This window comes from Cavia porcellus, unplaced genomic scaffold, assembly GCF_034190915.1.
Source record: "Cavia porcellus strain 051 isolate PalLab524CR breed Dunkin Hartley unplaced genomic scaffold, mCavPor4.1 scaffold_22, whole genome shotgun sequence".
Classification (NCBI taxonomy): domain Eukaryota; kingdom Metazoa; phylum Chordata; class Mammalia; order Rodentia; family Caviidae; genus Cavia; species Cavia porcellus.
This window is the reverse complement of record NW_026947505.1, coordinates 4,799,665-4,827,428: the sequence shown is the minus strand read 5'-3', so window position 1 is coordinate 4,827,428 and position 27,764 is coordinate 4,799,665. Positions and strand designations below refer to the sequence as shown.

The following is a 27,764-nucleotide window of genomic DNA, read 5'->3' as shown; positions in this document are numbered from 1 at the left end:
CCAAAGAAACAGACTTGAGGGTCAGTGGAACAGATTAGAAGGTGCAGAAACAACTGCAAACATGAGATGCAAACACATTCAGAGTCACCTTGTGTTTGAACAAGGAGCCAAACACCTTCACTGGAAGAAAGATAGTCTCTAATAAATGGTGATAGAAAAACTGACTTTCCACATGCCAAAGATTAAAACTAAACCCATATATTTCATCATGCACTGGACTAAAATCAAAATGGATAAAAAATGTAAATATTAAAGCAGAAACACTAAATATGCTGGAAGATAGAATAGACAGAACTCATGAAAACAGTGATACAGGAAAAGGCTTTATAAACAAAACCCTGATCACATAGGAACTATCACAAAAAATCAACAACTGGAATCTCATTATATTAAAAAGCTTTTTGCACAGCAAAGAGAACCACCTATTCGAAGCAAGAAAATTCTTTTACCAGCTGTTCTTTGAACAAAGAACTAATATCTAGAATACATAAAGAACTCGAAAAAAAAATCAGATTCCCCAAATTCAAAGACTCAGTCCGAAATAAGCATCTGAAACAAAGACACATCTCAGATAAAGAAGTAGAAATAGACAATAAATACATGAAAAAAATGTTCAACATCACTGATCATTCGAGAGATGCAAATTAAAATAACACTGAGATTCCATTTTACTCCAGAGAACATGGCTATTATCAAGAAACCAACCAAAGCATAGCTATTACCAAGAAACTAAATGTACCAAAAGTGCTGGCAGAAATGTGCAGAAAAAGAAACCCTTCTTCTCTGTTGGTCGGAGTGTAGACTGGTGCAACCACTGTGGAAATCACTGTAGAGATTCCTCAAAAAACTAAAACTAGAGGTTCCATTCAACCCAGCTATTTCCCCTTCTATTTCCCTGTATTGTCCTTAAAAAGGTAAAAGCATCATACCATAGTGATATATGTACACATTTATAGTGGCCAGTTTGAGACAGCCCAAATTCCCATCAACTGATGAATGGGTAAAGAAGACACAGTTTTCTATACAACTGAATACCACTCTGTCAAAAAGAAGCATAAGCTTGAGACATCTCTAGATAAATAGATATACTTTGAGATCATACTTTTAAGTGAAATAAATCAGACACATGTTTAAATACTTCATTTTTTCCTCTGGTATGAGAAACCAAAAGTGTAAATAAGGATCAACATGTGTAATAGATATTGAGAAATAGGAAGAAAATGTTCCTATAGGAAGAACAGGGAAGGAGGGAGGGACAAAGGGAGAAAAGGACCAAAAAAAGAAAGAATAGGAGGAAAAAATGGAAACAAAGTTTTTGTAAACAAGGAGAGAAAGAGAGGTTGAAGGAAGAGGAGGCAGGGAAAGGATGAGAAAAAAGAAGCAGCAAGATATATCCTGTACTGGTACAAATTCCTTGTGATGAATGTTAGCATCATGTATATCAGAAATGTACTAATAAAATTTTTTAAAAAGACCTCAAACAGTCAAATTCCTAAATAGAAAAAAAAAGATAGAAAACAAAGAGAAATTGAAGCATGCCTGCTCTCTGATCTCCTGTCCACATGTCCTTGAGTAGGACTCTCTGGACACAAAGTCCTAGAAGGTACAGAAAGGCTTTATGGTGGACTCCCCTGTGAGCCATGGTGCAGAAGAGACTTGCACTGAGAGAGAGAAGGAGCAGCCAGTACAAATGCAAATGTCATTGGAGCATAGTCTGAGGCTCTCCAGGGAAGGCTTCTGCCTACACCGTCACCATGATCTGATCCAGAGTCTTCCGTCTGAGGTCAGGAACTGTGGTCTCTTTGCTGGGGTACCCCATGGGGAGCAGCACCAGCAGCTTTTCATGTGGGGGACGGTCCAGAAGCACCCACAGACGAGGGCCACAGTTGAGGGGAGTAGTAGTGACGGTCACTAGCCCTGCATTTTAAAATGAGAGAGGGAAAGGATGCATATTAAAGTTAGAGGCCAATCCCAGCTCTGCCTTCAGCCCAGGGACATTCTCACCCTACTTTGATGCCATCCTGCTTATCCCATTATTTCCCTGAAGTTGAGGAATCCAACCACAGCAAAGGAAATAGAACAGTTGGGAGTTCCCCTTATCCAAGAGATGAGGCTTTATCTGGAGCATGATCTAAGTGTTCCAGCCCTAACTGACTGTACTTTTCCTACTAAATACCCTTTGGTGGACGCATTATCTGACAATGGTTTGTTATCAATGTCTGTAATATTAATATCTGACTCAGAAATGTTGAAGGCACCAGAGAGACATAATATGGTCTCTTCTGAAAGTCTTTCCTGTGCATCACTGCATACTCTGATTCATCAAAAGTCTGTGCAGCCTGAGGGACTGTTCTCAGTGACATGTGCACGTGGAATAAGCTGTTGACTTCTTGTTTCACTGTGAGCTTGGACTGCCTCATTACGTTACTTCTCTCCCTTTATTATATCTTAACATATTACTTACATTTAGAATGGCTGAATCTCAAGATTTTCAATAACAAAGTGTTTAATGTGATATCATTTCACATATTAGGTGTCTTTTAAAACATAGCTTTTACTCCATACTGAATTTTGAATATCTTTGGCAGTAGAAATCTGTGACTAAATATGTTAAGCAATTCTGCTTGTTACTATAAAGCTGATTTCTGTTAGTATTTTATCTTCCATTTTCTCTTGATGTGAGCACTTTGGTCTTATTGGAAATCAAGCATTCTTTTTTTTAAAACCTCAAATCTTTAGATCCCCAAAGGGCTAAGGATTGAATTCAGCAAGTTTGTGAACTTAAAAACATAAATGCAGCTTTATATTCACTAACTTCTAACTGAAATTTAGAATTTCTTCAATTATAAACATAGACAACAAATCACAGCAGTGTTAAGTGTCTCTGATTTGTCACAAATAAAATTCACAGATATGTTCATATATCACTTTATAATTGTTATCTTTAAAATGTCATTATACTCCTTACTTTAAAATTGTAGGCTGACAGTAGGTCTTGATATTAAATGTATAAATAAAGATTTCCAGCTGGGTATTGTGGCTCATGCCTGTAATCCCAGCACTCAGGAGGCTGAGGCAGGAGGATTGTTGTGAGTTCAAGACCAGTCTAGCCTACAAAGTGAGCTCAAGGTCAGCTGAACTGTATATCAAGATTCTGTCTCAAAAAACCACACACACACACACACACACACACACACACACACGAATATTTTTATATTTTATATTTTACTCTAAACAATGGCAAGCATAGAGAATGTCTGTGACTAAGAACCAACAATGGAAGAAGTGAATCACTCCTAGGGAAGTCATGAGGTCCAATGCAAGGGTAACCAGTGGTCAAAGGAAAAATGGGGTAGAGAAACTACCTCAGGTCTGTCCTCAAGTCTCCATAGAGTAAACATCTAAATAAAACTAATGCATAGTTTTTAAGAACTTCTTTAGTTGCCTCCCGCACCACCTATGTTTTCCCAATCAGAAGACATCCCTAGCCTAGGCCAGGAAGTCAGGAGCTGCCCCCATGTATCATCCTGTGTGACAGAGTTCCTGGTCCTTCCGAATGTCCTCTCTCCTCGTTAACACTGATCACTCTCAGAATTATACCTAAAGGGCTGGGTTCAGTGACACATGCCTGTATTCTCTGCATTCAGGAGACTGAGCTCCAGGCCAGCCTGGGCTACATAGTGAGTTCAAAACCAGGTCCTGTCTCAAGACAGAGCAGGGCAGCACGGAACAGGACAAAACAGAACAGAACAGAACACAAAGCAACAAAACAGAATACAACAGGAAAGAACAACACAAAAGAATGCTAGAGGGCAGCATACTCCACAGTACTGTATAGTAGCAGAGGCTGGATTTCTGAGGCCAGAGCAAGGTGAACTGAGCTCACATCAGGCTGCCACTGCTTCTTGCTGTGGTCTGAAGGCTGCGCGGGGACCCCTTTATTTGTCTGCTACAGATTTAGAAGGGAAGACAAATGCCAGTTTCTTCAAGACAATTTTTCGAGTGATCTGAAAAATGCTTTTTTCCTTTTGTGCAACCACAACCAAATTTTTCACTGAGGTAATGTAGAAGGGTGTGTGTAAATTGTTCCTTGAAAGTAGGATCATCTTCTCTTAAAATCTTTTTTGATTTTTTTTATTGAATGCATTCACTATTTCTCTCCACCCCCTATCTAAACCCCAGACCCCATCAGAATGTACAGTTCATGAGACAGCCACCCTCCGTGCCTTCCAGGAATGTCACTTGCAAGAGGCTCAAGAAGTATTTGTGGTGTTAATGAGCTGAATGGCTTGAAAGGCATAGCACAGTTCTATTCCACTTCCTGTTGGCACTGCACTGGCTACTAGGTAGGTGGGAGGCTTTGCAAGCACATGTTTGTCTTGATTGCCATGCAAACCCAGCATCACAGGAAAGGCACTCTGCGGCAGAGTCCTCCCTCCAGCTTTTCAGTCCATCCATCAGCTCAGATAGCAGAGTACATACTGCTGTGGAGTTGTCTTTGGGATTTTCAGGCGCTAAAGTTCTGCATGTGCATCTGCCGGGCCTGTTAAACTACACTCCCTATACAATGCTGCTAAGATGGTACAATATTTCTGATCCTGAAATGAGTTACAAGTGAGGTTCCAGGAAGATTTCCAGCTCGTTGAACCATCACTCTCACCACCTCAGGTTTCCAGGGTCAGTTGGTCCGCATGTCAGCGTTTCCTCACTTAGGAATTCAACTTTAGAGAACTATGACCTATATGGGAAACTCATCTAAGTTTTCTAAGAAGCCCACCCTGGGGCCTCAAGTCTCCCTTGTATCCCTTGGGCCTGTAGGGGCAACGTACCTGCAGCGTGGTGAGCAGGATGCCACAAGCGATGGAGACGCTGATCTCATTGTAGTAGTGGATCTTTTTCTTGCCATTCGCAGCAAAGCCATGCACTTGCTTGAAAATGAGAATCAAAATGGGGGCAGTGTCCGAGTACTCTTTAATCCAATTGGTTCTGGGCAGGGGGGAGATTCAGGAGAATATTTGCTCAATGTTTTTGCTTTCTTTTACTACATTAGCTTAATGATAAAAATGAAAACATGTTAACTTGTCTTTTATGTTTATGTTGAAAAAAGGTAGTTTTTCTGGTGTGTTTATGTTATTCATCTTTTTTATCCAACTCAGTGAATTCAATAAACATGCATTTATAAGTTGCTGAAAGACAAAAAGATACACCCTATAACTCAGCACTTAGCCAATACTTACAAAAGTAAACCTGGTTAGTGCTACTAAAGAAATAGAAATCAATTGCTTTGTGAATGCTCCAGAATCTTAAATATTAATTTTTATTGAGATGATTGGGAAGAAGATCCCAAGAAATGACCTCAAGCTGGGCTTTTAGAGACCAGGCAGAATAGGAGTGTGGAGAGGGCATCTCAGGCAGAGCAGAGAGGTGAGCAAAGCCAGGGTCAGGAGGAAGGCCCAGCCAGACAGGGGTCTCCAGCACTTAATGGGCTGGAGGGCGGCTGTGTGGCAGGATATGCTGAGGTAGCAGGTTCTGGCCAGACAGGACCTGGCCCTGGTGTGTGGTGAAGTGAGAGTTATCATCACAGGCTGCAGGCAGAAGAATCACAGGATCTGGTCTGTTTTAGAAAGTAGATCCAGTGTGTCTGTGAGAGTGGTATTTCCAAGGGCAGAATTTTGAATACCAATACAAATAATCATCCCAGAGAAAGGAAAAGCTGATGGGAGATGACAACTATGTCTCAGGAAGGAGAAAGGACAAGGAAAGAGAACTCAGGAGACTGTGGAGATGAAGGGCGGGAGAGACAGAATTGGAATCCAGTACGAGAGCAGGTGAGGAGGCGATAATGATGGGGAGGGATTTCAGGGAGATGATGTTAGCCTAGTTACAAAAAAAGAAAGGAAGGTTTCAGGCAGCAAAAAGTCAGTCACAGGTAGTATAAATGTGGCCCCCAGTAGAGAGGCAGGTATTAGGTACCTTCATATTCTAAAAGGCCTCCCGGTATGGCTTTTTGAGAATCTAGTCGGTATCACCCACCTCCTCCCAGTTCTACTAAATTCCACTCTGTTCTTAGAGCCCAGAGTTTTTAATGCCCAAAAGATTTACTTGAATTAACTTGTCCTCAGACTGCTTGGTAAAGTTATTTTGCAAGACCTAATCGCCTTAAGCAAAATATGATTTGCTTCATCAAGATTTTGAAAAGTATTTTACAATCTCATGTTCCAGATGCATGAAACTGAAGTGATTCTTCAGAGTTGTATTTAAAAAATTATTAGCTGGGTCAGAACTCATAAAATAATAGATCAGAAGCAAGGCCTGACTTAATTTTCATAATTTCTTCCAGAGATAGAATCTAACTTCCTGGTAGATGGAACCAGGATCAGATTTGTTTAGTGCATGTGTTGAAAAGCCACACCGAATCATATTATGATGCACAATAAATACATACTAATCGAATATAAAATATCATTTAAAACCAATAAGCCCAACAAACTCAGTTGTTTAATTTTAGGAAGTCAAACCAAACATCCACCGCCTTTGTACCTCAGTTTCTTCAGATCTGTAACCCAGCGGGGTCCCATTCTTTTCATGTAGTTTATTTCCTCTTCCTCTTCCACGATCTGCCGGATTTGGTGCTTCACAGCTGGGTCCTTCACCACCACAAAGGTCCAGGGCTCTGTGTGGGCCCCACTTGGGGCTGTTCCTAGCACCCATTAAATTAAAATCAGACTTTAAAACTGCAGGGTAGTGTGAGATCCTTCACTCAGAGTAAACAGAATGCTTCTTCCTTGCTCAGAATGAAGTTACATAATCTGAGAAGCAAAGTGCCTGCCAGTGGACTCTTGCCTGCAGCAACCGACTCCTTTTCCTTCTGCTTTATTTTAGGTGTCTCAGAACTGTGGGAACTCATCACTGCCACTTAATTCATGGAGGACAAAACATCCCTAAGTATCTGTACCATGACCAGTAAGGAAACATCCATGACAGCCCAAATTCACCAAGCTGCCATTAGTTTGGTATTGTTGAGAAAATATACCGTCATGAAGTGAATTGGGGATGGAAAAATACCAATGGTAAAATGATTTCTAAAATATTCCTGAACAGGCAAACAAACCATGCATTATTTAGTGCCTCCAGGATTTGGCATCTTCTTGGGGAGGAAGAAGAGCAGTGTAACTTTCTGCTCCTGTGGGTATTCGAAAGCTCAGCCCACAGCTGGATCAGCTCCTGTGCCCAATGGGGCTCCCCTTAATCCAAGGAACTTGAATTTCCTGTGTGATTCTTGGGATGGGGGTGTTGGGTCAGCTTCTGATCCATGGACCATCCCTTAGTCACAGGAAGGCTTACTGTTCCCAAGGGTCAGGCACAGTGGATTGCAGAATGGATATTTTAGAAGCAATGATTTCTTCTTTCGTAGCTAGTAGTTTAGTGTAATAAACTCTACCTCTTTGGGGAGTGAGGCCTGTGGACTCTTAGTGGGGATTCTTGACTACCACCCAACACTCTCAACAGCAGAAGTCATCCTTGGTTGTGCAATAAAAGTCAAAAGCTAAGCAGGAGACCTAAATTTCTACAAAGTGATTTCAGTTAATTTTGTAGCCATTTTACTAAACATTTGTATCTCTAAACATAGTAAAAGAATCATTTCTCAGCCATTTGCGGACTCGAGGGAGAGAGAGAGCAAGGCCACACCAGCAGGCAAATCCAGTCTGGGAAGCAGTGCCATGCGTGGGTGGCCGCCAAAGTAGGAACAGTCAGACCCCAGCTCCTTCTGGCATGCAGACTGGCCAACAAGAAGTACCAACACACACATATACCCCACCCCCCGTCCCCATCCCCATAAGCAACCTGCATCTGGATAAACTCAGGCTGTGATGATAGGTGAAATGCAATTGGATGCCTGTGGTGCTTTGGTGTTTCACTGACCTTGCAGGTCTAGGGTCAGTGGTCTGATCATTGATTCAGAGGATAGCAGTACATGGTGTGACATCTAGCGGGGAGTTCCTTCTCATGGTTGCAGCCATTGTTGGTTCCCTATGGCCTTGTTTTGGAAGTCCTATATCATTTCCAATGTTTTATTGGGTTTTATTCTCTTTATTTTGTTTGATTGTGTTAAATCTGATGGCAGGAGCAACTATTTCAAAGATAGCGAGATATATTATGGTAGCCATTTTGGACTTACTTAAAGCTTTATTTGAAATGCTTTATTGCATTTTTTTTTGTTTTTATTGTTCCTGTTTTGGTCTGTTCTGTTTGATTTTCACTATGTCCAAAGTTGTCTGTAGCTATTTTGAAGACATCAAAAGGCCTTATGGTAACTATCATTGATATTGTAATGTTTTGAAGTCCTGTGTCTTTTATACTGGTTTGTTGTGATTGGTTTTATTCTGTTTTATCCTCTTTAAAATAAAATGAAAAAATGAAAAAATGGAATTGTCTGTCTAATAAATTAGGCAAATTTACCTTAATACCACATGTTCATACACAAATATAAAGATAAACAAGAAATTTCATGAATGTTGCTATTTAAAGCACTCAACAAGGGCTGAGGGGTTAGCATAGTGGTAGAGTGCTTGCCTAGCATGCACAAGGCCCTGAGTTTAATCCTCAGTACAAAAAAAAAAAAAGAAAGAAAAAGTGAAATCACTCAAAAATTTAATACTGTTATATTCTTAACCAGGACAAAAAATATTTTATATTCATTTTAAGTTAGACAATAGAGTCACAATGACTATACAATAATTTCAACAAATGAGCCTAAATTTAGATTTAGATAAGAGTACGATTGACTAGAGGGAATACTCAGGACTCTTATTCTTTTAACTTCTCTCCCGTTTCTGTATCCTCACCTCCTGCCCCAATTAATTTTCACTGAAAATGAGTTGGTCTTGCTTTGGTTTACTTTGCAAATTCACACAGATTAACTTTGCTAGTTCATTACTGTTCTATAGCAAAGTAAACTTCTAGCACAGTAAGCTTTATAGGTAAATTTATCACTCTCACCTGCACTCACATGTTTGAATTTCAATATTATTCCAGTAGTGTCACTCCAGGAGGGCAGCTGAAATCCTCAAAGACCCAACATGTGTTCACTAACCTGCTGTTTTGATGACACTGTCAATGACCTCCATTGGAACTTGCTCATTGCTTATGAACCGGACTGAGCGTCTCTTATTGAGAAGTTCATAAAATTCCTGAGCTCTCTTAACCATTTCCTCCTCAGGGTACCGGGTGTGGGAGAATGGGATGTGTTCAACGTGTTCCTCTGACTCCTGCCACTCATCAGCATCTGCAGATAAGAATCAGATGAGTCACAAGTTCAGCAGTCAATCCATTATAAGGTGGTCACCAGGCAAAGGAAAGTTCCTGAAAATGTCTGTAAGCTTATATAAGCTCAAAAAAGATCAATAGCACAAAGAAAAAGAGAAGAGAGGAGAAAGGAAGGCAGGAGGAGAGAACAGGGACAGAGATAAAGAAGAGGAGGAGGAGGACGAAGGGGAAGAAGGAAACAAAAATGAAGTAGATCTACAGAATCCTGACCACTGATCTTGACTATTCTTTAACTCTAGACTTGTTATAAATCCAGAAAAAACAATCTTTACCTACAAAAAGATGAGGCTTTCAAATTTCCCCTAATGGTGGATTAGGTTATTTGAGACAATTCTCTACCTGATGAAAGTCACTCAGATCACCAAATGTGTTTTTGGAAGCTTTCTTTTTTAAACAGTTGAACTGACAAACTAGTAAAAAAATTAACAGACTCAAATTGAAGGGAAAATATAAACCTACAGAGGTAAGCATAGAAGTTACATTTTCCCTGATTGTTTCTGCTAATCCTTATAATTTGAATTTCCATTTTTGTATTTTCAGTGATCAAGGGAAACCAAAATCATAATTCAGGCCTACACACAATGGGAAAGCTAACAATTTGGAGCCTGAGACTCTATCCTTCAGAAAAGTAAGAATTATTAAAATGCAAGCCCTCAATGGCCTATATCATTTTGGTATGTCCTGCCTCAAATTTGAACTTAGAGTAAAGTGGTCTTGGTTGAAAATGCCCCAACTGGTTAGCAGAATAAAATGCAAATATACAAATAAACTCAAGTATACTTACTAGCACCAAATGTAATCAGGCACCTAAAGAAACAAAAAATTTTGAACAAGAAGTAGCAGAATCAATAAAAAATATAAAATCAGATGGCTAAAGATTCCAAATACTAGAATTGTTAGGTTCAGAAGATAAAACAATTATGTTATTGTATTCAGAGTGGGAGGAGAAGACAAACACAAATCTATAAGGTACATGAAAGAATAAAATGTGATGAGGAAATAAGAAAAAATAGGATATGTAGAACTGACCAATAACAGAATTAAGAGCTTAATGGATAAATTTATTAGCAGTAAATTACTTAAAAGAAAAATTAATGAACTGGAAAATAAAAAGAAAATATGAATAAGTTGAAAGATGAAATAGAAAACAGGAAAAAAGGAGCATGGTAAGGATGTCTAATATAATTTTTTCATAATCAAGAGGTGAAAAGGAGAATGTAGCAGAGGCAGTATTTGAATTCACAGTGGACAGCACCAAAATCCAGATCATTAGTAACTACCATGAAAGATTGTACTTGGACAATCTATCCACTGCAGTAGTGGATAGATTCCTAAACACATATGAATTACCAAAACTGAACCAAGAAGACAAAAAAAATCTGAACAATACAATAACAGACAAAAATGAAATTGAAGCAAATTAAACAACAAAACCCTATTAAGAAAAGCCCAGGATCTACAGGATTCACTGCTGAATTCTACAAGACCTTCAGGGACAGTGTAACACCAGTATGCCTAAACTCATCAGTGAAACTGAAAGGGAAAAAATAACTCCATCTCATCCACAGAGGCAAGAATTACTGTAATTCCAAAATCAAATGTGGACCCAACTAAAAAAGCTAAAGGACAATCCCTTTAATGATCGTAAAGGTAAAAAGGAAATCCTTAAGGTACTAGCAAATGGAATGCAGCAAATCATCAAAAAAGACGATGCAGCATGACCAAGTAGGTTTTATCCCAAGGATGAAAAGATGGTTCAACATCCACAAATCAGTAAACGTAATATATCATATAAATAGAAGCAAGAACAACAATTGTATGAATGGACTTGGTGCACATGAGCCGCAGCATGGCAGCGCACCCATCTGACCGCCACAAGCAACATAGTAAAGCTCATAAAGGCATGCGGCATGGGATGGGGGTGAGGGTGGCTATGGGGAGTCCAGGATCTGCAGAGGGGGATGGCAAAGACCATGTAGAACTGCAAGTCCTGTGAAGGTGAGAAAAGAACTCAGCAGAGTAGAACAGAAGCATTGTGCCAGCCAGCTCTGAAACCATAACAAGGAGGCAGTTCTGGCAGAGAAGAGACAGCTAGCGGCAACTCATCAGGTGCTGGTGGTGCCTTCGTATAACAGAATTTCTTTGTCTGAAGCCCCTCACTTGCTTCAGCATAGGAACATGAGAACAGTGCTCCTGCAGAAATGGGAGAACACTCAGTGCTTTATGCTGCTGTGCATAATTGAAACATTGGTGTTTTTTTTTTTTTTCACATCTGCAAAGCCAGGGCATCTACATACTGTGTTAGACGTGGCTAAAGTGGTTGATACCATCTTATTCCTCTTTGACCCACTAGAAGACTGGGACAGCACTTGGGATTATCTCTTTTCTGCCTCTGCTCAGGGCCTCCCTACCTATACACTAGCTGTTCAAGGGGTTTCTGACCTCCCACCTAAGAGGCTGGTAGATTCCAGAAAGAAGCTAAGTAAAGTAGTGGAGAAGTATTTTCCTGATGATAAACTCTTCCTGTTAGACATTCAGCAAGAGGCAGGGATGCTGCTTAGGCAGCTGGCTAACCAAAAGCAAAGACATCTTGCTTTTGGAGATTGGCAAGCCTACTTGTTTGCCTATGCTGCGGATTTTGTACCTAATGAAGAGAATAACTTGGTGGGCACCTTGAAAATCTCAGGCTATGTGCACAGGCAGACTTTGAATATAAATAGCTTGCTGCATATCGCTGGAGATGGTGATTTTAAAAAGAAACAGATTGATACCCCTGTGGACCCTTTCCTTTTAAATCCTAGAGTGATTAACTCTCAGAAGGATCCAGGCATGACAAAGGAGGTTTGTGCTACAGATGCTGTAGTTGATATGAAACACCTTAAGGTCATGACAAAGGCAGACTCTGACATTCAAGAGTCTTTGCAAACAGAAGTTATCCCAGAACCAGTGGAAGGGGAGCAATCCTGGCCCACTGAGGAGGAGCTGAATGAGGCAAATGACTTGTTGAAGGAAAGTTTCAAGGTGGTAAAGAAGGTTCCCAAAGGAACATCCAGTTACCAAGTTTAGTGGATTTTGGATGAAGGCGGTAAAAGTGGTGGGGAAGGAGATGACTGATGATATAGAACATGAGGATTTTAAGGAAGAGGAATCTCAGTATGAAAGTAGGGAAGAAGAAGAAGTGGAGAAATGTGAAACTATGATGATCTGTATGATGAGAAAATGGATGAAAAGGCTGAGGAAAAAATGTTGGAGAAATATAAGTAAGAAAGGGAGGGTCACAAAGAGGGTGGAACAGTAAGCAGCAGAGTACACAGCATCTCTGAGAGAAATAGTCCAGACACTGGAATATAGCATTCTGGAGAAGACAAGAAGGAAGGAAACGGGTCTCCTCAACCTGTTGTGTTAATTCTCACTTAAGAAACTTAAGTGAGAATTAAAACCCACAGAGAGAATAGAAAAACAAAGAAAGAAAAACATAAACAGAAGAAGGCAGGAGTTGGCAGCACTTTCACCAGAGCTGGAACCACCATGCCAGAAGCACTGCTGGAACTTGGAGACACACAGTCATAGTGAAGCTGGTGGCTGGCAAGCCCAAAGGCCTCTCTGGGGTGACGTGGTAGCAGAGGGGAGCAGCAGACCAGAGAACTTCACCGGCTGGTGGTGAGTGCCTGTTCCACCCCTGCTTACACTCCAGGAGCTGCTGGGAAAAGCAGTAATCAGCAGAAATCCCTAGCCAGTATGCTTCAGAGTAATTATAACCAATACAGGAAGGTCTGGGGACTCTACCACCCACTTGTCTGGGAGAAGACAGGAATATGACAAGAGGAAGAAGCAAAATGCAGTCTCTGGTCTCCAACCCAAGCAGTACTGGTCCAGGAGATGTAAACCTGGAAGACATTGGGAGCCACACTCCTGCAATTTCTGAAGCAACAGCAACTGAAATAAAGAAACAACTTCAAGAAGCTATTAAAAAACTTAGAATAGAAATACTATTATAGGTTAAAGAAAAAATGAGAAACATAATCAAAGAATTGCTAAGCACCTCTATAGAAGACACAGATGGAAGAATAGAGGAGCATAGAAAAAGGAGGGAAACCTTCAATGAAGAATATAAAAAATTTAGAGTACATGAAGCAGATTCAAAGAGATTTTCAGGATATTAAAAATTTTATTGAAAGCTGGCAAAACTTCTTGAAACAAACTAAAGATAGACTACCAAATCTTGAAGACAGGTTTTCAGCTTGCGATCATGAAAGGAAAGATCTCTTAAAAATAACAAGGAATCAGGAAGTAACAATACGAAGGCTAGAAGATGACTAAAGGAACTATAAATTAAGAATAAAAAATGTGAGTGAAGAAGCAAGGGTAAATACAAATGAAATACACAGGCTATTTACAGAAATAATTAAAGAAAACTTCCCAAGCATAGGAAAAGGAAATAATATTCAGATAAATGAGACATGCAGAACTTCAGCCAGCTATAACCAAAATAGATCTACACCCAGACATATAATAATCAAGATCCCAGAAATTCATCACAAGAACAGAACATTAAAAGCTGTCAGAGAAGAGAAACAGATGATCTCTAAAGGAAAACCCATCAGAATCACGACAGACTTCTCAACACAAACCTTCAAATCAAGAAGAGCTTGGAGTGAAGTATTCCAAGTTCTGAAAGAAAATAACCTCCAACCCAGATTGATGTACCCTGAAAAACCATCTCTCAAAATTAATGGGGAAACAAGATACTTCCATGACAAAGAGGAACTAGAGGAGTTCATGACCCCCAAACCAACCCTACAAAAAATATGGAAGGACATGAGAGAGAGGGAGAGAGAGAGAGAGAGAGAGAGAGAGAGAGAGAGAGAGAGAGAGAGAGAGAGAAAGACCATGGTTTCAGCAACAGTGGCAGAGGAGGCTCATTGAATGAAGCACAGTGGAATGAAGGGGAAAAGTACACAACCAATGGCAGAAAAATAGCATGGCAGAGATGAAGCAGAGAAGGTTAGCCATAATCACTAATATAGATGGCCTTGATTCATTCATAAAAGGAAACAAAGGCAAAGTGAGTCAGGAGATAGGGTCTATCAATATGCTTTATATAAGAAATACATTTAACCCAAAAGGGGGTTTATAGCCTGAAAGTCAAAGATGAGAAAACAATGCTCTATGTGACAAAAAAAACAAAACAAAGCGACGGTAGCTTGCCCATCAGCTGCAGACTGGCTAGAAATCCATGACATTTTTATACAGTGGGAAACTACTCAGCTATAAAGAAAGAAAACCTTGAGGCACTTGTAGACAAGTGAATACAGCTTGAGATCATGCTCAGGGGTAAAAATGTTCAGAATCACTTAGGTGAATAGTGGGTTGCCTCCCTAATATAAAACTAAAGGAGTTAGTGGGATCCAAAGTGTACAGTACATCCCATGAAAGTGAAAGGGGAGGAACTGTCTAAAAAGGGAAGGCAGTGGCCATTGTTAATTTATTATCTTAATTTGAAACCCATGCTGTTTTCATTGTTCTGTTTAGTTTGGTTTTATCCTGTTTCAATTTGTCTACTTGTATTAGATTTGATGGCATGGACAGCTATTCCAAAGATGGCAGAATGTATTATGATAACCATTTTTTATTTCCTATTGGATTGATATGGATCCCTGTATTTATTTCACTATTTTGTTTTGACTGATTTTATTCTATTCTGTTTTGTTTGCTAGTATCAGATCTGGTGATAAAGGCAACTACTTTGAAGACAATAAGATACACTGCAATACCCATTCTGGTTGGACTATTATCTTCTTTTGAAGTCCTATAATGTCTCCAATGTTTTATTTTTATTGGTTTTGTTCTGTACTGTTTTGTTCAATTTTATAATGCCTGATGCCAGGCAACTCTTTTGATGATAACAAGAGGCATTATGGTAGCCATTATTGATTTCCTTATATTTGTTTTTAAGTCATGTACTATGTTGATCCTTTTGTGATTGACTCTATTTTGTTTTGTCTCATTTGGTGCTATTATCTTCAAAATAAAAAAAGTGTGGAAAAAAAAGAAAGGGTGGAAGAGATGTTTCCAGAAGAAATAGACACACCCCAGGATGTGCCTGCTAGACTTAGTAAGTCAACAAGTTTAAGTTCAAACAAACATTCATTGCAAACTTCTGTGAGTCAGAACTCTGTCAGTGTGATGGAAAAGAAGAAAAGCACATTGTCCTTGCTCCTAAAGGCTAACATATTACATGGGAAAGTGACATGCTTATGGGAAATGCATACATAATCATGATCTAGACTGGTATAATGTTACAGGACTCTAATGAAAGAGAACTACTAAGGTTAATTTAGCAAATAATTCTTAAAGGAGCTAACATTCAGTTAAGTGTAATCTTTGAAGACTTTGGGGGAATTTGGGCAGAGGAGCAAAAACAAAAGTATGAAGATATAAAAATAGATCATATTAGTAGATACATAAAAACTTTTGATAAAATTCACATTCACTCATGATAAAAAGCACTAAAGAATGTAAGCATAGAAGGACCTTATTTCAATCTAATAAAAGCTATTCATGACAAACCAATGGCCAATATCATATTGAATAAAGAATGGTCAAAAGCTTTCCCTCTAAAATCAGAAACAAAACAAAGATGTCCACTATCACAACTCCTGTTCAATATAGTATTCATACCATTAGTTAGAGCAATCATTCAAGGGAGAAATAAAATGGATATGTAGAAGAAAGAATGAAAGAATTCAAATTATCATTATTTTTGGATTCCATAATTTTTTACATAGAAGATTCAAAAATTTCCACCAAAAAACTCTTAGAACTAATAGTAAAATTCAGCAATATAGCAGGATACAAAAACACACAAAAATCAATAGCATTTCTGTAACCAATAAAGAATCCATTAATAAAGAAATTGGGAGAATAATACCATTTACAATAGCACTAAGAAAAAATAAATACTTAGAAATTAACCTAACCAAGGATGTGAACGACCTCTACAATGAAAACTACAGTATCCAAAAAGGAGATCAAAGAAGGTATTGCAAAATGAAAGGACATTCTCAGATCCTAAATAGGCAGGACCATCATTATCAAAATGGTCATACTTCAAAAACTGGATTGAGAAAGCTACTTTTTTTTTGTCTTTTGGTACAGGGGATCAAACTCACAACCTCACACTTGCCAGACAGGTGCTTATGCCACTGAGCTAAATCCTGGATTGAATGCAATCCCATAGATTTAATGAAATCCTAACAATGTTCTTTACAGAATGAGAAAATAATCTAAAAATTCATAGGGAACTGGAAGAGACCTAGAATACTAAAAGAAATCAAGAGCAAAGCAGGAAGCATCACAATCCCAGACTTCAAGTTATATTACAAACCTACAGTGATAAGAAACAACATGATACCAACACAAATCAGACATGTGAATCTATGGAACAGAATAAAGGATACTGAAACAACCCCAGACACATTCAGCCATCTGATGTTTGACAAAGGGTCCAATAATATTTGCTGGAAAAAAGATAGCCTCTTTGGCAAATGGTACTGGGAAACTGGCCATCACACACAGCAGCTATTTCTCATCATATACTAAATTAAAATTAAAATAACTCAAATATCTAAATGCTAAAACAGAAACATTTAACCTGCTAGAAGATAAATAAAAATTCTTGACATCATAGGCTTAGGCCAAATGAACAAGAAATAACATGAAGAATCAACATTTTTTTTCAAAAAAGGATTAACAAATGGAATTATGTCAAATTTTAAAACCTTTGCACTGCTAATGAAACAACAGAGTGAAGAAACAACCTACATGACGAGGAAAAAATTTTGCTAGCTACACTACTGACAGTATTAATAAGAATATGTAAAGAACTTAAAAATGTTAGATTTCCCCAAATAAAAACCCAGCTCAAAAATGAGCCTCTAAAATAATCATTTCTCAGAAGAAATACAAATGCATGAAAGAAGTTCAACATTAAAGAAATGCAAATTAAAATAATATCAAGATTCTCTCTTACTGCAGAAGGCTATCATCAGGAAATCAAATGGTAAGTGCTGGTGAGGCCGCAGGGGAAAAGGAACCCTACATTGTGGTGGGATGTAAGCTAGGATACTACTATGTGCACTAAAACTAGAGATTCCATTTAACTCAGCTATTCCCCTACTAGGCATCTGTCCATAAGAGTTAAAGACATCAGTGATAATGATATATGTATACTCATGTTTATATAAGCACAATTCATAATAACTACATCTTCATAATAACTACATCTTGGAAAGCACCCTTTAGGTTCATCAATAGAGGAATGAAAAGACAATATGGTCTTGAAACCACAGTTGAGTACAGTGTCACTCAGCTGTAAGAAGGCATACATTTGAGTCATTTGCAGAAAAATGGATTCACTTTGAATACACAATGTCAAATGAACTAAATAGGATATACAAGATTAAATATTGCATGGTTTATTTTGAATGAGACATTCTAAGTATAAATAAATGAAAAAGCAAATTAAAAGATATATAATGGTTAAGAGGGAGATATATCCTTTGCAAATGGAAAGGGTGTCAAAATATGGAAGGAGTCAGGAGGAGAAGAGGATGTAAAAAGAATTAGTATCTGTCATGTACACGTACCAACTATTCACAATGAATGCATTCATTATATATTGCAAAGATTTACTAAGAAAAAAGAAAAAAGGAAAAAATAACATCTGGAATTTTCCCAGAACCTACAGATTTAAGAGGCCAGGAAATTCTAAGCAACATTAAAAAAAAAAGATATACACCTTTTAATAATGAAATATCAAACATTAAAACAACAAGGAAAAATTTACTCTGAAAAAACAAAAATAACTGAATTCTTAACAGCAAGCAAGAATAATTATACTTAATACAAATGGACCAAATACTCCTATTACTAATGAGATACATCTAAAAAATACAAAGAATGAAAATTAGTTCATGCACCACATGAATATATTAATATCAGATGAAAGAGAAATTAAAGTATTCTTGATAATAAGTCATTTTATAATAAAAACATAGTAGAAATACTGAAATTGCACTTATAATAAAGGACCTCAACATAGGCTTCCAAGAAGAAAGCTATAGTTACAAGGGATGATTTTAACACATCAATGACAGAATAACTTGGAGAAAAAAGCCCCGCAGAATACAGAGGTTATGGTTTATATCTAGATGCCCCCCTAAACACTCATGTGTTCATAGGATAGGTTTTGGGGAAGTGACTGGATCATAGGGACATGATACTTAAAAATGGCAAAAATGTGCAGGAACATAGTGAATCCACAGGCAGGCACTGCAGAAGATAAAAAGGAATACCTGTTTAGCACACTCATCAAGGACAGGCTCAATTATCTTATAGTGGGAGAATCCCACCAAATAACATTGTAAACTTCCTGAGAGGCTTTACAAACTCAGGAGACCTTACTGTTAACTCCCCAGATGTCTCTTCCCAATATTTTCAGAATTGTTGGCTATGTATCCAAACTTGGGCAACTCTTCCTCTGACAATGTTTTTCAAATCCCTGGATAGACACAGTTTTGAACCACACTACAAAGATTTCAGCAGAAATGATGCTGACTTCAATCAATTAAAATGATTGAAAAGAGAAAAGTACTTGGATGGAGTAACACACACACACACACACACACACACACACACACACATGCACACACACACCTTACTTGCCTTAATTTGACCTTGGGCTTCTGTTTGTTGTTGGACTTTATCAACTCCTAGAATCTAGAAGGCAAATGGTACCAAAAGGAGACCATTGCAAAAAACATACTTTATATCAGAATGAATTGATATGAGTTGGATTTTTTTCAGGGAACTTTGAATAAGACAAAGAAAGCTTCATTGTGAAGGCTGCCCAGACAGTACAGACTGAAAATGTCATCAGGATCCAATCAGTAGATGGTTAGTTTACATAATTCTACCAAATCTGCCCTTAATTTTTTTTTTTCAGTCTAATGGAAATCTGTGCGGAGGACCACATCACCATAGAAAGCAACACCTACTTAAGTAAATATAATAATATAATATAAACTGATAATATTATTATCAGAATCTTTCATGAAAATGCTCAGCAATTGCCATCTTAAAGAAACAAATAGGAAACTGTCAAACCACTACATTTTGTGTGTGTGAGTGGATATGTGTTGGCGGAATCGTTATTATATTAACAAACTGTTTCTTTGGAAAAATGCATCTAGTGTTGTGTGTATGGTCCTTATTGACAACTTTCCTAGAACCCAATGTATGACTGCCCAATATGACGTATGTGTCCCCCACCCCCTGATTTGTGGGATACAAGACGAGTATTTGCCACTCTCTTCTTTGAGTAGGATCAATTGACTCTGATCCCTCTGATTAGCTGATGTTATGGTTGTAACATCATTTATTGGAGAATTTCAACTTTCAGAAATGGTTAATTTGGGAATTTGTAGCAAAATCTTTCAGTTGAAGAAACTAAAATTCTTGGAGAGATATATTTTGCAATATTTTCTTCTATGCATGAAAGAGCTAATAACAGCTGAAATCTAGGTGAAGGTTAACACTCATAGAGATACACAAGCACTCAAGTGTTTACAGAATATTTTCCAATTACTAAGAAAAAAGTGAGGCTGAGCCTATATAAAGGATGGTGACGAAAGTCAGACCGGCAATTCACCCCACGCTGGGAGTCTGACACTTCCCATGCTTTAAGATGGGACTCTGAAGGTCTATATTTCCATAGTAACAAATAATTTTGAGTAAAGCAGCCTTGATATGTATTTGCAGCCTAACACAATAATCTCTGAGTGATCTAGGGAACCGCAGGACTTGACCCTAGGTTAAAGTCATTCCAGAGTGTTAGTGTCAATTGCTGATAGCACAAAAGTGATTTCCCTGGAAATAAATAACAAATTCTTGTCACCTGTGGGTAGGTTTGTCCTGAGTAGGTCCCCAATGCCTACACAGTAGAGCTACCATTCCTTTAGCCTCTCAGAGGGCAGAAAGTCTCCCTGTTCCTGAGGAGTGGAGAATCACAGAGAGCAGGTGGCCTGGATGCCAGGCTGGAAGCCCAGTGAGCTCTGGCAGTAAGACAGAATCAGACGAGCTGAAGGAAACAGAAACTGCAGGGCACTGGGTGAAAACTAAAGGTAGCACTCCTCCCCATCAGCTCTTGAACTCCTGACTTGCCCCAAGACTGCAGCCCAGAGTGGAAAGAAAACAGCTGTTTAAACTCCTGTTTTTCTACCTACACACTACAGCAATCAAGAGTGCCGATGACAAATTTATTCAAGCTCCAAGAAGTCCAGGTTCCAAAGCAACTGGGTGCCATCATGACCTGCTTGTCAGAAGAAATCCTTTGCTGGCACATTTGAGGTTCATTATTGCTGCCAACAGCAATTCATCTTGTTCCATTACTTTAACACACCAAGGGGCCTCTAAATTGCTAATTAAGGTTAGGTGGCTGAGAAATTCTAGGTCATTTCTACCTTTCCCAGCTAATGTGGAGATGTTTTTCCATCTACACTTCTAAATAAATCACATTGGTGTTTTTACAAATCTTTGCAAAGAAATTAAATATTTTCTAATAATGAATAAGGGCAGTTTGGGTCACATCACCCTTGCTCCCTTCCTGCAATTGAGGATGCAGGTGACACAGCTGTCTCCACAACCAGATGCCAAAAGTGGTGGGGAGCAACTTCAGGGTTCACCCAGCCCTCAGAGATCCTCTTTGCCAGCTGCCTCAGCACAGAGCTGCTTCTGGCTTGGCCTCTTGCCATTGAGTCCCTAACTGGGTATTGTGTGATTATTTCGCTAGCAGCACCAATGTGGGCGGGCCTGAGGAGGCTGGGTTTGCCCTGATGGTCAGGTCTTGAATAGAACAAGGCTATTCTAAAGCTGGTGGGGTTCATCCTTGGCATGATGGAGAATGGTAGGAGCAGCAACAGTTCTGATTTCCCCACTCCCATTCTTCCCTGAGACGGGTCATAAAATCTACAAATACTTCAATCTTCCCCAAAAGTAGATCATCAGCTCCCCATTCAACAGATGGCCTCCTGATACCCAGAGAAAAGAATATTCTCATGTCTGCAGCAAAAGTGACGCACAGAAGAGTCTCAACAAACAGGCCCGGCAAAGTCTCCCCTGGCTTGTTCATTAGATTATGTCTTCATTTTTCTATCATGTGTCCCAACAGCTGTCCACTGTCTGACAGATCTAGCCAAAAAACACACAAGTGGAAGCATTTCTTTGACCTTCTTTGAATTAAAAAAGCTGCTGTGCTGTGTTACATTGACATGAAATAAATGTGTGCTTTTCTCCTATTAATCTGCCTTTATTAATGGGTCTTGGCCACAAACTGGGGTGGGTAGAGAAAAAGATACTAGTCTGCCCCTCCAAACAATGAAGTGAAGCTGACAGAGTTTGTCCTCAAACCCCTTCCGTTCTCTGTGTTTATCTTCAGTCTCCCTTCTCAGGAGCCCAGGCAGGCTGGATCTCAAGGACAATATCTTCCTTCAAGTTCTTTCCCTTTCCTAGTCCCTCAGCTATGCTTACTTTATGCTGAAACTTCAAGGTCTTTGGGTGGGGGTGGGGCCTTTGCTTGCCAACCTTTTATTTTTTTGTCTTTTTCATTTTTATCGGTACCGGGGATTGAACTCACGACCGCCTGCTTGCAAGGCAGGTGCTTATCCCACTGAGCTAGATTCCCAGCCCCTTTGCCAACCTTTTAAATCAGCCACATAAAAGCACTAGTGGGTAGGTATGTCAAAGCATGGGGAAACGCTAAGACAGAGTTGAGCGTCTTGCTCCTGATAATAAAGAACCGTGCTGGTCAAGCTCAGAGCCTCAGCAGGGCAGAACCTGATCTTGAAATTTTTTGGCAGTGGTGGGCTGGCAAATCAGCGCTTTGGGGGAGGAAGAGCACTTACCAATATCCATGAGAAGAAATATTGAATCCCATCATGGCCTAACTGCAAGCTACTGAAGATTTAACAAACGGCCCAATGACTCCTAAATATTTAATGAATGTTCCTTGTCAGCCCTAGAGACCAGCTCTCATACACTATTTTTTCAGAACCCTGAGGCTAAGGGACTGAGGGACTCTCAGAGGTGCAAGTGATTAACATCATTGGTAGGAGCAGTGTCAGTTGAGACAGCTGTGGATCGGCTGGCAGTCAGAGGAGGAGGTATTGCAGTGAGTGTATCCTTGGTTGGCTGATTTCCAGAAGGAAGAGAATGACACTGATTAGTTCGTTAAACTCCCACTAAACTGAGTTGTCAATAAGACACTGAATAGGCTTGCAACTAGTTTTGATGGGTATTTGTTAGCAGGATACATACATGGAAATTTCTCTTCTCCCAAGTTTTCAGAAACACTTTAATTCTCAGGTAGTACACTAGATAAAAATTTTAACACAGGCCTTTTTATCAAAGACTGGATAATATAAGATAATCAGAATTCCATTTATAATTATAGTATTTGAATGGCCAATAGAAAAAATCCCGCACCAACAATAAAATGAACACAGCCTTATAAGCTATGTCTCCTATATCTAAGTAAAGAATTTTTGTGTAAGATTTTCAGTTCATTTTAGAGCGATAACCTCAGGTTTTTCCTTTAAGATAAACTTCAGCTACTTCTTAGACCTCTGTTCCAGATACACGAGGAACTGAGAGTCTTAAAAGGACATTGTGTTTGGCTTATCATCAGAAGGTCCTCATCCTTTATCTTACAAGCTTGTCCACACCATGCTCTTCTACCTTCCATCCTCAGCACACGCTATACACAGCCTGAATCCTCACCTATGAACACAGTGGGGATTCTTTGAGAATCGGAGCTAGAGCAGTTTGTATTGATACTCGTGTCTTCCTTAACTTGCACTACGATGTCCTAGAATACTTATTTTACTGTTTGTAGCTCATTGTTTTATTCAAAATGGTTTGAACCTGCTATTTGTATTCATCAAAACCATCTCCATGCTTCCTCAGTACCGGAATCTTTTTTCTTCTCTGAATATCCCTGTGCTCAAAACTCTCTGAACACAAACTTAGATTGTATCCAAAGCTGTGGTCAAGAACAGGTAGACAGGCAGCTGGTTTTAAGAATGGTCCTTACTGATCTGTGTGACTTTATCATTTACTGCTTATGTAAACAATAAAAATTGAAAGAAGAGTCCTGTGTACATTACTTTTGGGCCAGATTTTCTTTGACTTTTAAGCAGGCCACTAATGTGGTTAACATGGTTAACTTCATTTCTCTAAAGGATCAAAGATAGAAGGAAACAGAGAATAAAAAGGCAGAAGATTTTGCAAAATTGAGTGATCAGGTAGAAAATCAATCGAAGGCTACACAATATGGCTCTGTGTTCCCAACCAGACTCTGGCCCAGTCCCTGCCTTCTTCCAGCCTCATCAAGCCCTCCAGTATTCTCCAGCCTCATGGACCTGCAGACCCTCCACGCATACCACCTCTAGAGGTTTGTAGCCTTGCCTCTTCTCCTGCCTACTCCATTTGGCTCACTGTCCTGCAGGAGAGGCTATTTTGCAAACAAGCATGTGCCTGGACCCCAGAGCCAGACTACCTGATTCCTGCTTCTCCTGTCTTGGCCAGGTAACTTACCCTATTTGAGCCTCAGTTTCCTTATACGGGATAATAATAATGCTGACCTCATTGTATTATCATGAAATTTAAATGATATTGCACAAAATGTGACCCTAACTGGCTTCAGTCAGTGTTGTGTAAGGACTTATTATTATTATCCCTGGGCCTCTCTGCTCATGGCTTCTCCTTTCTACAGCACATCCCTCCATCACATGCCTTTTGTCCACAGGGGCCTCCAGGTTCTCTCCTCAGCTTTCTCTCTCACATTACCCACTTCATGGAAATTTTCTTTCACTTTTTATTGTTTACATAAGCAGTAAATGATAAAGTCACACAGATCAGTAAGGACCATTTTTAAAACCAGGATCTCTGCTGCCTGTGTACCTGTTCTTGACCACAGCTTTGGATGCAATCTAAGTCCATGTTCAGAGGGTTTTGAGCACAGGGTTATTCAGAGAAGAAAAAAGATTACAGTACTGAGGAAGCATGGAGATGGTTTTGATGAATACAAATAGCAGATTCAAACCATTTTGAATACAAACAATGAGCTACAAACAGTAAAATAGTATTCTAGGACATCCTAGTGCAAGTTAGCTTTCCAAATATTACTAGTTGTCCTCTGAGCTTGCCTCTTCTGTCAGTGCTTATGGCCAGAACCTTCACCTCCTGTCACGCTCATGGCAAATGTAACACCTCTTTGATGAAATTCAACTCCCTCTCTGGAAGGGATCCTAGGGCCTGGCAGGTGGTGGTGGTTAGTCTTCGGCCCCGGCAGGTGGCAGTGGGTTGTCCTGGGGCCCAGCAGTTGGTGGTGGGTAGTGCTGGGGTCCAGCATGGGGCAGTGGGTAGGCCTGGAGCCCGGCAGAAGGCGGTGGGTATTCCTGGGGCCCAGCAGGCAGCGGTGGGTAGTCCTGGGGCCGGGAGGCGGTTGTGGACAGTCCTGGGGCCTGGCAGGTGCCTGTGGCTAGTCCTGGGGCCCTGCAGGTGGCAGTGGCAGGCGGCGGTGGCATTCCTGGTGCCCGGCAGGAGGGGGTGGGTAGTCCAGTGGCCCAGCAGGCGGTGGTGGGTAGTCTTGTGGCCTGGCAGGTGGCAGTGAGTAGTCCTGGGGCCCTGCAGGTAGCGGTGGCAGTTGGCAGTCGCTAGTCCTGGGTCCTGCAGGTGTCAGTGGGTAGTCCTGGATCAGCCAGGTGGCGGTTGGTACTCCTGAGCCCGGCATGTGGTGGTGGGTAGTGCTGGGTCCCGGAAGGTTTTGTTGCATAGTCCTGGGGCCTGGCAGGCGACGGTTGGTAGTCCTTTGGTCCGGCAGATGACATTGGTTAGTCCTGGGCCCCAGCAGGCAGCAGTGGGTGGTCCTGCAACCTGGCAGGTTGGGGTGGGTTGTCCTGGGGCCCGGCAGTTGGCGGTGGGTAGTGCTGGGGTCCAGCATGGGGCAGTGGGTAGGCCTGGAGCCCGGCAGAAGGCGGTGGGTAGTCCTGGAGCCCGGCAGGCGGTGGTGGGTAGTCCTGGGGCCCGGCAGCCGGTGGTTGGTAGTCCTGGGGCCGGGCAGGTGCCTGTGGCTAGTCCTGGGGCCCTGCAGGTGGCAGTGGCAGGTGGCGGTGGCTAGTCTTGGGGCCTGGCAGGCGGCGGTGTGTTGTCCTGGGGCCGGCAGTTCGCTGTGGGTAGTCCTGGGCCCGACACGTGGTGTTGGGTAGGCCAGGGACATGGCAGGTGGGGGTGGGTAGTCTGGGTCCCCATAGGGGGTAATGGATAATCCTGGGGCCCAGCAGGCTGGGTTGGTTAGTGCTGGGGCCCATCATGCGGCAGTGGGTATTCCTGGTGCCCGGCAGGCAGTGGTGGGCAGTCTTGGGGCCTGGCAGGCGGCGGTGGGTAATCCTGGGTCCCATAACATGGTGGTGAGTAGTTTGGGGCCTTGCAGGCAGCGGTGGGTGGTCCTTGGGTCCCTCCCAGGGTGATGGGGAGTCCTGGGGCTTGGCACGCGGCAGCGGGTAATCCTGGGGCGCGGCAGGTTGCTGTGGCTAGTCCTAGCGCCTGGCAGGCGGCGGTGGTTAGTCTTCGGCCCCAGCAGGTAGCGGTGGGTAGTCCTGGGGTCTGGCACATGGTGGTGGTTAGTCTAGGGTCTGGCAGTTGGTGGTGGGTAGTCTTCGGCCCTGGCAGGTGTTGGTGGGTTGTGCTGGGCCCCGGGAGGTGGTGGAGGGTAGTCCTGGGGCTTGGCAGGGGGCGGTGGGTAGTCCTGGGGCCTGGCACATGGATCTGCCTTGTCCTGGTCCCAGCAGGGGGCAGTGGGTAGTCCTGGGTCCCGGCAGGCGGTAATGGGTAGTCCTGGGGCCCAGCAGGCGATAATGGGTAGGCCTGGGGCCCAGAACATGGTGGTGGGTGGCATGGGAACTGGCAGGCAGCGGTGGGTAGTCCTGGGGCCCAGCAGGCAGTGGTGGGCAGTCTTGGGGCCCAGCATCGGTGGTGGGCAGTCCTAGGCCCCAGCAGGCGGAGGTGGGTTATCCTGCAGCCCGGCAGGCGGTGGTGGGTAGTCTTCTGCCTCGGCAGGTGGTGGTAGGTTGTGCTGGGCCCCAGGAAGCAGTGGAGGGTAGTCCTGGGGCTTGGCACGTGGTTCTGCCTAGTCCTGGTCCCGGCACACGGCAGTGGGTAGTCATTGGGCCTGGCACGTGGTGGTGACTAATACTGGGGCCCGGCAGGTGGCGGAGGTAACTTGGGTTCCGGCAATCAGGGGTGGGTAGTCCTGGGGCCTGGCAGTTGGCAGTGGGTAGTGTTGGGGCCCAGCATGCAGCAGTGGGTAGTCCTGGAGCCCGGCAGATGGCGGTGGGTATTCCTGGGGCCCAGCATGCGGTGGTGGGTAGTCCTGGGGCCGGGCAGGCCGTGGTGGCTAGTCTTCGGCCCCGGCAGGTGGCAGTGGGTTGTCTTGGGCCCGGCAGATGGTTGTGGGTAGCCCTTGGGTCCGGCAGGTGGTGGTGGGTCGTCCTGGGGCCCAGCAGTTGGCGGTGGGCAGTCCTGGGGCCCGGCCGGTGTCGGTGGGTAGTTTGGGGCCCAGCAGGCGGTGGTGGGTAGTCCTGGGGCCTGGCAGGCGGCGGTGGTTAATGTTGGGGCCTGGTAGGAGGCGGCAGGTAGTCCTGGGGCCCGGCACATGGTAGTTGGCATTCCTGCGGCCAAGCTGGTGGTGATGGGTAGTCCTGGGGCCCAGCACGTGGTGGTTGGTAGTCCTGGGGCCCAGCACGTGTTGCTCGGTAGTCCTGGGGCCAGGCATGTGTTGGTGGGTAGTCCTGGGGCCCGGCACATGTTAGTGGGTAGTCCTGGGGCCTGGCATGTAGTGGTGGGTATTGTTGGGGCCCGGCACGGGGTTGTGGGTTGTCCTGGGGCCCAACTCGTGGCAGTTGGTACTCCTGGGACCTGGCAGGTGGCGGTGCATAGTCCTGAGGCCCGGCAGGTGGTGGTGGGTAGTCCTGGGCCCTGGCAGGCGGCGGTGGGTAGTCCTGGGGCCCGGCACGTGGTGCTGGGTAGTCCTGGGACCTGGCAGGCAGCGGAGGATAGTCCTGTGGCCCGGCACGTGGTGCTGGGTAGTCCTGGTACCTGGCAGGCGGAGGTGGGTAGTCCTCGGGCCTGGCAGGCAGCAGTGGGTAGTCCTGGGGCCTGGCAGGCAGCGGTGGGTAGTCCTGGGGCCTGGCAGGCGGCGGTGGATAGTCCTGGGGCCTGGCAGTCGGCGGTGGGTAGTCCTGGGGCCCTGCACGTGGTGGTGGGTAGGTCTGGGGCCCGGCAGGTGGTGGTGGGTTGTCCTGGGGCCCAGCAGGCGGTGG

General features: G+C 42.3%; 1 protein-coding gene and 1 pseudogene across 1 annotated transcript; one reads left to right on the top strand and one right to left on the bottom strand.

Annotated features, from left to right (window-relative positions):
- Positions 1–1,741: 1,741 nt before the first annotated feature.
- On the bottom strand, positions 1,742–9,286 carry LOC100716898 (iodotyrosine deiodinase 1-like). Its single transcript, XM_023563258.2, has 4 exons — positions 9,154–9,286; positions 6,541–6,700; positions 4,832–4,986; positions 1,742–1,926 (listed from the first exon to the last, which is right to left on the bottom strand). The coding sequence occupies exons 1-4, from the start codon at positions 9,284–9,286 to the stop codon at positions 1,742–1,744; spliced, it is 633 nt and encodes a 210-aa protein (XP_023419026.2).
- A 1,890-nt stretch (positions 9,287–11,176) lies between these two features.
- LOC100717172 (pre-rRNA-processing protein TSR1 homolog) lies at positions 11,177–25,104 on the top strand (annotated as a pseudogene).
- Positions 25,105–27,764: the final 2,660 nt, after the last annotated feature.